Source organism: Euprymna scolopes, chromosome 7 (genome assembly GCF_053919585.1).
Source record: "Euprymna scolopes isolate OS-2025 chromosome 7, ASM5391958v1, whole genome shotgun sequence".
Taxonomy (NCBI): Eukaryota; Metazoa; Mollusca; class Cephalopoda; order Sepiida; family Sepiolidae; genus Euprymna; species Euprymna scolopes.
In genome coordinates, this window is record NC_136488.1 from 161,303,617 (window position 1) to 161,316,356 (window position 12,740).

Below are 12,740 nucleotides of genomic sequence, written 5' to 3' on the forward strand. Positions count from 1 at the left end.
TACAATAAAACTCTTTGTCTAATTGAAGAAAAAGTTCTCCTTATGTGCGGTCAACCATTGGCAAGCTATGGATTACCTGCACCAACGCAAGGGAGAGATGAAAGACTCGCGAGAGAGTATCAACGTGAAGTTACTTATAATCTTGAAGAACTTTCCCTACAAGCAAAAAATATGCAAGAAAAACTGACCGATTCTCAAAGAGAAGTTTACAATTCATTCATGGCAATGTTGGAAGCACAAGGTGAAATGAACAAAAACATGATGTTTCTTGATGCTCCAGGTGGTACGGGCAAGACTTTTGTAATCAATTTGATCCTTGCAAAGATTAGATCCATGAGAAAGATTGTGCTTGCAACAGGATCCAGTGACATTGCTGCTACTCTACTACAAGGTGGCCGCACTCTTCACAGCACTTTTAAAGTACCCTTGGATACTCATCGAATGGATCAGCCAGTTTGCAAAATTACTGGTAACTCAGCCTTGGCAAATGTAATTAGAGACACCTCTGCAATCATTGTAGACGAAGCTCCAATGACGCACAAGAGTGCTTATGAAGCAATTGACCGAACACTGCAAGACATCACAGGAAACAAGAATCCCATGGGTGGCATTCCAACCTTATTTTGCGGTGATTTCCGTCAAATCCTCCCAGTGGTTAAAAATCGCACAAGGGCTAACATTGTCAATGCAAGTTTGAAACAATCCTATCTCTGGAGGCACGTTATAGTGAAGAGACTGACTACTAATATGAGAGCCTATATCTCTGATAACACAGCTACAGCAGACTTCTCAAAATTGCTTCTCCAAATCGGTAATGGTCAGTTTCCTATCACTTCTTCACCTGACACAATTAAGATTCCAACTGCGCTTGGTAAATGTGTCGGTAATCAGAAGCAACTGAAAGACAAAGTGTACCCAGACCTGCAAAACAATGGAAAATCACCGGATTGGCTTGCAGAGAGGGCTATTATTTCGCCATTAAACAGCAATGTGAATCATTTGAACAATTCAATAATGAATGAATTTCCAGGAGACACAAAGCAATACAAGTCAGTTGATTCGGCTACTAATGAATATGAAGCTGTTCACTACCCTGTGGAGTTTTTAAACTCTTTGGAGATATCTGGAATGCCTCCACACATTTTAAATCTCAAAATTGGATCGCCAATCATGATTCTTCGATCCTTGGAACCGCCAAAAACAACAAACGGAACCAGATGTGTTATCACCAGATTGCACACCAATGTACTTGAGGCCACCATTTCCTGTGGTCCCTACAAAGGCGAAACTGTTCTACTGCCAAGGATCCCCTTAGTTCCATCGGACTCAGAACTTCCATTTAAATTCCGGAGACTCCAATTTCCTGTGAAGGTGTGTTTTGCAATGAGCATAAACAAAAGTCAAGGTCAGACATTTAACACCATTGGCGTAGACTTGACATCAGACTGCTTCAGTCACGGTATGTTCTACGTCTCCATCAGCCGGACAGGAAGTTCAGAAAAACTCTACATTCTGGCTCCAAATCAAAGCAGCAGAAATGTAGTTTACCCTGAGGCTCTTCAGTGAAAAGTTCGAGAAATGGATATGAGGAAAAACTGACATGATCTGATTGTGGTAAGTTTTTAGTATTGAATGTGCAAGATAAAATTTAAGCAAGAGTTGAAAATTACTTCAATGAAAAATTTACTATGTAACATCAAGTAACCTTCCTTTTTGATGAAAATGTTTTGTGAAGTTCCTGATTGAATTTCAGTCACTACAAGAGGTAGTTAAAATGTTAATCACCTTATGCAATCGTTGCTCTTACAACATCAACTTACTGGAAAGGTGCCCACAGATTTTGGTACCCGAGTGCGCAACAAAGCTCCGTGCGAAGCACGGGTATCTTTGCTAGTCTTACAATATTCCTGGTGGCTCTAGCAGACAGTTTCCTTTTCCTTCCTCTACCAATCAAGTTGTTTGTTGTGTGGTGGCTCTGGAATTTTTTGATGATGCTCTGTACTGTTGCTGTAGGGACCTCAAATTTCTTGGAAATTGACTTGTAACCTAAACCATCCTTATGTGAATTAACAATTTTAGTCCTAAGATCATTACTAAGCTCTTTTTTCTTCCCCATTCTAATAATTTTTATTCTTTTTTTGGTTTTCAGTTGATATCATTTTAATTTCTGAAAAATGCAAAAAACGAAATGAAATTAATCAAAGGTTGTATAAAAGCATTCAAAATAAGAATCAAACAGGAAACAGTCAGAAACTCGATTAATACTGAAAAAATAAGGGGGTATGATTATTTTTGAACATTGCAGATTTTATAAATAGCTGTATATTTCTTTTATTACAAGTATCCCGAGATTTTAAAATGACGAAAATGATCAGAAGAGGTTTATTAAGAATATGTATCAATATGGACGTAAACAATAAATTCTTACAAAGTTACACCTAATAAACTCAATTTTCAAGAGGGGGTATGAATAATATCGGGCACAAGTGTATATATATATAGCATAACTTTCGCTAATACCCTTGGGAACGATATGTATCTGACTCTCTCTCTCCCCTCCACTGATAGGTGAAATAGTAAGATATATTATACTCTCAAACCTTGGTAAAGGAGGATAAGTTTGAAACAACATCAGCAACAAAGTTGTTCCTTGACAACATGGTACACAATGCACTTGCACATATATTACTTGATTTAAAAAGTAAGTCTTCTTCTCCACAATGCATGATCTGCTATAATTCATATATGGAAGTGGTGGTGGTGGTGATGGGGGAGGGGCTCATCTGATAATCAGATATTCTTCCATTGAAAATCACAGGAGAGTGCATAATCTATACAAATACAAAATCTGGTAGATTACTTGAATGTATTAGACTGGAGGTGGGGTTGGGGGTGGGGGCAAGTAAGATGAAAAGTGATGGGAAGGGGTTAGGCGTATTCAACAGAAAAGTCTCATAATTTGAAGGATGTGAGTTCAATCTCTGAACAGGCGGAATATTACATTTTATCTTTAATCACAAAAATAAATTTTAGTATTATTTTGATTGAGTTGATACCAAAGATATCAAAATGGTAAAAAAAAAAAATTTTAATAACAGGAAATATATAATAAATATCCTAATAATTATAAAACTGTGTGCACTGTTCAGACATCCTTGTTTACTGGAATCTTGTTTTCAACAATTAGGCAATTCTATCTTTTTAAAAAGGGATGACAAGGTAAAATATATATATATATCTATATAATTATAAAACTCAAATGTCCTTGTAACAGATGTTGTAACCACACATCCGTTTACGACTTCCGGTTGCGCATGAGTACATAAACATAAGCCCATAACAGCATGAATAAAATCGTCACGATCGTCCCAATTGTTTTTTTGTTTTTTTTCTCGTTTAAATTATCCACATAAACAATTGTTAATACTTTCTACTTTTTTTTTTTTTTTTTTTTTACATCGTTCATTTCCGCATTGTCTTAATTAGTTTTATTGACCTTATTATTAACATATAAATTAAATATTTGACCCAATGGGTCATGAATGTTTGTTTAAAATAAATGAAAAAAAAAGTTACATTTTATTTTCATAAAGTGTGAAAGAGAGTGTTTTTAACTATTCTGTACTTTCAACTAACAATTGCATTTAAAAAAGATACATCAAAATTTGAATTTAAGTATTACGGTATCTGTTCAGTGAACATTTACCTATAAGTATGGCAAACCACTTACAATTCAATGGCTGTAAGTTTTTTTTTTCAAAAATAAACAATTATAAACAGAACGACTCCTAGAAATCCATCTATATTCTTATTTCATTTTAATATACTTTCACCAAAATGTTTCTGTTATGTCACAAAAAACTATTTACGTCACAAGTGTCACGCTCATACATTAATTCCATTGCTAATATAACATACTGACCTAACGGGTCACGGGTAGTCTAGTGTGTGTGTGTGTGTGTATATATATATATATATATATATATATATACACACACACACACACACACACACACGTGTGTGTGTGTATGGGCATGGCTCAGAGGCTAAGAAATGAGGGTGGAGAGCTGTATGTTTTGGCTTCAATTCTAGCTGATGTCATCCAAGACACACACATTATATATATATATATATATATATATATATACTTTTGATCTCACTACTATATTATTAGGTTCAATTAATCAATAGACACTTGTCTCTATAATAATAAAGACATAATCTGTATGAATTAAAATATCATATTTAAGCGTATCTTATTTACGTATCTCGCTCAGACATTGATATTAAAAGCCTACTTTTTTTATTTAAAAATTATTAAAACAAACTTAATATACTCAGTCATAAATATACGAACGATTAGATGAATGTTAACTAATTTGCATATTCATTTAAAAAACGAGTGTTAATTAATTACTCATTCATTTTTTTGTGGTTTCTTATTAGAAAATTGGTTTCAATTCACTATTGCACTGAATTCTATTCGTGCGTAGTTACTACATTATGCATAATTGCATAGAATTTAAGATGAAAACGTTCTAGCAAACAGGAATATATATATATATATAAGTGACCTTGTTGGTGTGTGTGCGAAAAGCATCTACAAAGCTTGTTTCTGAATATTTGGTCTACTGAGTAAAAATTTGATATAGCATATAGGGATCTGTAGCACACTTTCGGTTTGGTTTTTAGCCATTAAAAAATGCTGCTAAGGGGTCCAAATTGAAAACCAAACAGTTAACTTTGTAGGAGTAGTCGACTAAACATGTTTACATGCACAAACCTACATTCATGAGTTAAACAACATTAATTTTTAACTATTTATATGCATATGAGCATAAGCTCAGAGGCTAAGGAATGAGTCTGGAGAGTTGTATGTTTCAGTTTCGATTCTAGCTGATGGCACGTAAGTCACAATTTTTTTTTTTTTTTACTTCTGATTTCACTACTTTATATTAGGTATAATATAATAACTGATAGAGAATTAGCTATATAACAATAAATATGTAATTTGCATGAATAAAAAATATTATATTTAAGCGTATCTTGCAACCAGGCAATGTAGAGTGGTGTGTATGTGTATATATATATATATATATATATATATATGCATACCATTTTTGGTTGATCTTTCTAGTAGATTACATCAGTGATTGCAATCGGCTTATAATGTATTGCTCTTTTATGGAGCTTTCAGGCAATTGACAATCTTTACATTGAGTTTCACTTTCAGCAGATACCAAATGAAAATCGAATGGGTAGTAATGAATGAATGTTGTCTAAACAGTATAGTTTCGATTCTAGCTTAAGACAATTGTTTGTATAACCACACTGAAGAGTTGTGATACAGTGAAAATCTGTCTGTGAATGATTTTATATATATACATATATATATATATAAATTATGGGTTTTCAGAGCAATATACTACAAGAAAAAAAAAAGGGAATTTCCCATCAATTTCGATTATCGATGCTTATCAAAGACATTCCAATACAAAACCTATCTAAAAACACTGCCAGACACATGAAGTACATATGTGTGAAATTTAAAAAAAAAATTGGCTCAGCTGTTTAGAAGTCCATAGGGAACTAACACACAGTTTCTTTTTATATAAAAGTAGAGCTATATGCACACTTTGTTTTTTTTTTTTTGTTTGTTTTTTCTTGTTAATCTTTCTGCTAGGTGACAACAGCAATCGGCTTATAATGTATTGCTCTTTGTGTAAACAGATGGAGCTTTCGGGCAATTGACAATCTTTACATTGAGATTTTGCTTACTTTTTGGTATGAGCACTGAATGTTTAAGCAGTATAGTTCTGATCCCAGCTTAAGACAATTGCTTCTCTAACCACACCGAAGAGCTGTGATACAGTAAAAGTCTGTCTGAATGACTTTATATATAGGAGAGAATCAAAGAAGTATGTAAGGATTCTTTAAATGGAGATATTTCGATGTAATAAAAAGCTTGACATTTAAGGAAAGCTTAGATACAAGAGAAAAATATCTATTATCAATAGAAAAATATATACTGATGCATATATATTTATTAATCAATTTGAAACAAAGGAGTACAATATAATGTGTAGAGGTTATGAATGCTCTTTATGCCAGACATTTTGAAGCCTAATGCTTCTCATCAGAAGAGGAATATCCATTTAGGAGTAGTAGACTCTTTGATATGATAGGGGTGCATTCAAAATGAATGTTTCTGTTTCAAGCACAAGTGCTAAGTAACAAGGTAAAGATCACCTAATTTATGCCTATTGCTAGGCGTCACATCTTTATCTTGTTACCTAGCACTTTCATTCCTCTTTTGATGAGAAGCATCAGGTTTCAAAATGCCTGGCATGAAGAGCATCCATAACCCTACACACTATATTGTATTCCCTTGATTCAAATTGATTAATAAATGTATGTAAACCAGTATATATTTTTCTATTATCAATATATTTTCCTCTTGTGTGTGTGTGTGTGTGTGTGTGTGTATATATATATATATATATATATATTTATTTATAGAGAGAAAGTTTTCAGAGCAATATACTACAAGAAAAAAACAAAAATTATTGAATTTCCCATCAATTGGAAAATTTTGCATTGACTGAGCTGAGAAGGATAAGGGTGATTTCCTTTTAATCTGTTGGATTGAAAACAGGTGTTTGATGATCCGATTTTACTTGGAAATTACTCAGCATTTTCTCTTGAGCCGAAAATCAATTGCTTAATAACTCTAGTATCTTTTTTTTTTCTTTCTTCATTCGGATGTACTCTCTCTTGCGATTAACGCGGTTATCTCCCCTGACAGAAAATGATTATTGACAAATTAAAAAAAAATATTGTGGAATAAACTTTACACAATTTTATTTGTTTATTTATAGAAAAATATTTCTGAATTGTAGAGAAATATTGATAACTTTTAGAATATTGGTTGCAGTATATATTTCATTTTAGTTTTACTGCTCAATTTGTGGAAAGTCGGAAAAAATTGATTTGTACTTGCAAGTATTGGGCACACAAAGTGCAGTGGAATTGGAGAGATGATAACCAGTTTGTGTGCAAGAGGTGTAAAATAATGGAATGAAAATTCAGATGTGGAGAAAATATTTTTGGATGAGGAAAACTATTAAAGTTGTTCAGAAGTTTTATTACCTTGGTTGTAGCATTGGAGCACAAGGAGGAGCAGATGCAAATGTGATTGCAAGAATTCCACCATTACTAATCAGCAGAGCATGACCTGTGTTGACCAAAAGAAAAGTCTATAAAGCATGTGTACGCAGTGAGATGACATGTAGAAGTGAAACATAGCCAATGAAGGTTGATGACATGCGTTGCATGGAGAGAAATGATGTAAGAATGATATGATAGATGTTTAATGTAAATCTTAGACATGTTTAGATCTGGTGACCTCAGAGGAAGATTAAATCTAGATAATACAGGAATTTGTAAATGGTATAGTTAATTAAAAAAAATGGATGAGAGTTGATCGACTAGTAGATGTAGGACAGTTGAGGTAGCAGATTCAGTTCACAGAGAAAGTCCAAACAAAACATTGGAAGAAATGATAATTGACTTGAGAGGTGGAGGGATAATTAAAGACTTGGCAAGAGATAGATTACTTCAGAAGTCAATTTCTACAATTTGAGAATTTGAATATTGAAATCTGCTTCTAAAACTTGAAATAGTTTAAATAGAAATAACATATTTTATTTTATAATTTCTCTCTGCTTCAATGTTTTTTGTGAATTCAGTTTTTCCTAAAAATCTATTCAATTTTTAAAAAATATTGTGCAATATAAGCTATTCCAAGTCATAAATCCTGTTAGAGATACTTTATTGATTAAATCTTTTTATAAAAAAAGAATTAATCTAGATTTTTATTTTTTATAGGCATTATTTTTTAACTATTAAAATCTCATGTAGAAAAAAAAATATTTTGAGAGAGAGATATTTTAAAAAAATCTTTTTCTTTGATAATTTTTGAGTTGTGATGAAGGTGTTCACTATCATAACATGTAATTACAGTTTTATACAGAAAATTGATTTTCCTTCATCATCTAATCACATCTTAACCTACTATTGCTTTTACAGCCTCAAAGCTTTTTCTTTCCAACTCGTATGAAAAGAAAATTATACAAATAAAAAAAATAGCAACTGACCTTGAAATTTTCTTAAAATCCTTAATATTTTGTATATTTTGTTCAAGATTTTTTGGATTAATTTTCTTTTCTTGAGTTTTTAAATCTTTGTAGTTGTTAAAATATTGTCAGAAAGTAAGTTCATTGTATAGCCTTTATTCAGCTAACCTCAGTTTTCCTTGTTTAAGAATCGAGCATTTTCTGATATTATGCAACTTCACTCCAGTACTCCTGGTTCAGCAGGCCAATCATGTGTGTGTGCGCACGTATCTAAAGAAACATATCCCCTAAATTTTCAACAGTTTTCTACCTTTAGTTTTGAAGCTAAAATCTGAAAGCATGGCTATAATTATAGAAGATTAAATGGTACGTTAAACACTAAAGCATCCTCGTCAGACTAAAAAATACTTCAATCTTCTCTCCTGAAACATCCTAATTATATTTTGACTAAGTTTTTTTTTGTACCATGACTCCTAACAATTTCCATCCATTTTTACCAGCTTTCATCCTCTTTATTCCGGACGAAGAAAAAATAAAACAAACTTTGGAACTGCTTGGTTTTTCTGAGGAACACATAAACTGTCTCTGATGAGTTGTCTACACTATACAACGAAATACATGTAAGAGAAAATATATATATATATATAATGCTCCTCACTTTGAGTTGAGCATATTGAGAAGTGATACACGAATTACTATTAGCATATAAGCGACGCGCTTTGTGTAAACAAATCGGAGGTATTTCGGACGATGTCAAAACATTGTTAAATTCACTACTCATTCAGCAGCCGCCAATAGCGTAATGGTTAGGAGCCTTGACTGCCGTACAGACGGTCGGGTTTCAATCCTGGCTTGAGGTAGTTGCCTGTCTAGCCGCACTGATGAGCTGTGAAACAGCGAAACAGTACTGTATGTGGATGACTATATATATATATATATATATATATATATCAGTTTGCATTCCAAAACCAAAAAATATAAATATATATTTTTTTGGCTTTGGAATGCAAACTGATATATATCAAGGCTTACAATTAATTCCCAGTACAGTTTTTCACCATTTTTAAAAAGATTATAATCAATTTTATACACATAAAAAAAATTCTAGGCATGATGTCTAGAATTTTCATTCTACTTTGGATCAAAATCCATTACATGATTTCGATTCTAGAAAATGCCAAAATTTCAGGCTTAAGCTTAAGATTTTAAGAAATTGCAATTCAAGGAAATTTGCTTAGTGTTTAATGACTATCAAATTCAATAAAAATTCTGAAATATTTTAATTTTCAAATAGGAGGTTGTAGCCATTTTATGTTCTCTAAAAACCCTTAAAATACCCCCAAATTTTGGGAATATTTATGAACTGATGCCTAATGAATTGATGCTGTTAAAATTTTACAAAAATCGTCAATGTCTGAATTTTTACAAAAGGCTTCCTCCCACTCTTTTTACCCCTTTGCATAAAATTTGGTTATTTATTATCTCATAATCTTAACTGTGTGTTTGTGTGCATGTTTGCCAAAAACATTCGATACGCGCGTCGGACCAGGTCGAGACCGGTACCATCTAAAAGAGCAATGTCTCGGTCAAATAATATATGAGAATTAGAAAAAAACGGTCAATTATTTTGTATAGAAATAAACATTTAAACCAAGGGAGGGTCTGAAAAATTGTGCCTTTTGAAACCTGCCTGCGCAGTCAACATTATTTTTTTTTGAATTCATTCAAATAACAGAATTTCCAAAGTTATTTCGCTCTCAGCCTCGTGAGGCAGTGGATTAGAAGGTTGCGTCGTAAGCTATAGTTTTTATATTCGAGTACACGTAACGGTGGTCTTTTTTTTTTTTAACGGGGTTGTTTTGTAATTTTAAATAAAAATTTCCTTATTTCGATTTGTTTTAATCACAGGTTTGAAAAAGTTTTAACATTTTATCAGGATTAAAAGATTTTTATTTGCCATAACATTTTTCTTATTTCAAGTATCACGCAATGTGATTTTTTTCGTTAAGCTAATCATTTTAATAAGTTATTTCACTTAAAACAAATTCTACTTTTTTAAAACTGAATTATTTTCACTTTGTTGTAGACTGCTTCTTTTTCTGCCCGATTACATTTTCTTGTTTTTATCCGTTCTTTTATTTTCGAGTTAGCAGCTGTGTCCAAACTCAACTTCATCTCCACCTGGGCAACGCCGGGTACCCCCGCTAGTTTAAGTATATAGGAAAATACCTTAGATAAGCAAACGTTGATTAACTCACATTTAGTATAATATAGATAGGAGTGGAGCTCTAATTTACTTGGTAAAGTCAAAAAAGTACTATCACTTCAACAGAACTGCATATATCAAAGTGAAATCAACTCCATTATTTGTAATATGAAAGTGTATTAATGCCGTTTAACAAGTCCCATCAGATGAAGGGGGAAAAAAATTATGAAAAATTTGTTACACTTTATAAAGAAAATTGTTTTTAAAGATGCTTTGTTTCAAAAGTTAACACAGATTTCTAAGACAAGACTACTATTAAATCGGTTTTTATTTTTGTTTTTGCAACAATAACTTGTATTTTTTGCTTTTATTTCTTCAACACAATAAATTCTCTATCCAGAGATTGCATTTGTTACACATTCAGTTCAAATAATCTTTCCTATTTTTACTGCAGAAATGGTATCTTTACTTTTAGGTTTAAATATCTGCAATATCTATGTACCTATATCAATACTGACGATGCTAATATACCTATATCAATACTTGTATAGATATACTGATACTGACGAGGCTTGTATGTGCATACCGACGCCGGCGAGGCTTCTATGCCGATGTGAACAATGCCCATATAGGTGTTTCAATACCTGCGATACTTATGTATGCATTCAAATTATTAATGTCAACCATTTCTTGATTATTTTTCATTCCTTTATTTAGATGGATACAGAGAAGCGGGATTCTGGTGCTTGTGATTTGAACAGCGCTGACCATGAGAATATATATTTGAAGGATGCATGGACTAATACACCTCTTTGTGGCGACGTAAGTTTACAGAGAATTTATATTTTCATTCTATAAAAACAACTCGATGTCGTTTTCTATGTTTTTAAGTTTTATTTTAACCATTTTAATCTTTTGTTTTATTTCATTATTATTGTTATTTTATTTTCAATTCATTTTCAATCATTTCGTAATATTCTTCATAATTTTACTGATAATACAGTCGTCTTATTAACCCTTATTCTCAAGTAGTTTTTGGTCTGAATAAGTGATGATCATTAGTAAAAGAGAAAAAAAATCTCTGAAATTCATTACAGAAAACTCAAAAATGGTGCCAAGATTGACACAACAAAGTATTACTTTCTTGTTAGATTTAGTGGTTGTTATTTAAAATTAGACTTCAAATGAAAAAAAAAAAACAACCAAAAATAAAAAATGCAGAAAATACAGAGAAATTTTTATGATGCACATATCCATCATGGAAGGAAGATGTCATATTCCAAAAATTATGTATACTGATCAAGTATTTTTATTTTATTTATTTATGATTTTTTTTTACTAAAAAAAATCAAATTTTGCAAAGCAAGGCATTACTTTTTGATCCGCCATCTATAATATAAATCTCACCTATCTGTTTATATGTATGTATGTATATGTCTAGCAAAAACTTTCGACAGAGGCGACGGATTTTCACAAGATCAGTATAATTTTGAAGCTCGATCCTTTGGACGACAGATATTGAAAAATTGGCCAAAAAGCATAAATTCCTTCATCCTCACCTGGCCACTTTTCTACAGGGAGGGGTTGCTTTTTTCGGCGATATTTTCGAAAGTCATCGCCTCTTTTCGATTGACTAGCCTTAATTTAAACTTAAGTCGCTTCTGGTTTGGTGATGGGCGTAGCAGTTAACACGTCACTTTTCTTTTTTTTTTCACTTTCTTTTCCTCCTTCACAGTATGGGTTTGAGCCTACCTACTACCACTTTTTTTGCTCAACCAACACTCTTACACACACCACTTTCTTTTCCGCCTTTGGTCATGGGTTCGAGCCTGCCTGCCTACTACAACTTTTTTTTTGCTCAACACACACCTCTAAACATCCGGGCAATGCCGGACACCCAGGCTAGTCTATATATATAAATGGCAAAAGTGGTGCACGCGCGTTTTTGTATGTCTAGCAAAGGCTTTTTTCGTGGAGCTTCTTGGGAGGGGGGGGGGTACTATTTTTTTTAGAACTGTTTATATATTCCCTAGATCATAATATCTACGATTTGCTCACGGTCGTCGTCTCTACATTTATTTTGGGCAAGTTTTTAAAAAAACCTGGTTTTCAGTGTTTGTTGTCTTTTTTGTATAAATAAAGCGAAATTAAATCAAATCAGTTCGCTGGCCTTCATGGCTGGCACGTCATGAAGGCAATCAGCTTTGATCAATGTGGGTAAAACTCTTCATATCAGACAATTGCTATTCATTTAAAAGCTCCCCCTTTTTCGGAAGAGCTTAGTTTCTCCAACATCGTGGGGAAACAAATAAATGAAACAGCGGAAAGCTGAACTGGCCTTCAGCCAACGTTCATTTCTGCACCTGCGTATTCACTTTAGCAAGATAAATTTGAACACT

General features: G+C 32.6%; 1 protein-coding gene across 4 annotated transcripts in view; it reads left to right on the forward strand.

The window, feature by feature from the left end:
* Positions 1-12,740, forward strand: part of LOC145280217 (adenomatous polyposis coli protein-like) — a 306,855-nt gene that overhangs the window by 242,245 nt on the left and 51,870 nt on the right. For all 4 annotated transcript variants that reach the window (XM_080132000.1, XM_080131999.1, XM_080132002.1 and 1 more), the window contains one exon: positions 11,059-11,163. In XM_080132000.1, coding sequence (XP_079988126.1) covers positions 11,059-11,163 — 105 coding nt within the window. The remainder of the gene's footprint in view (positions 1-11,058; positions 11,164-12,740) is intronic.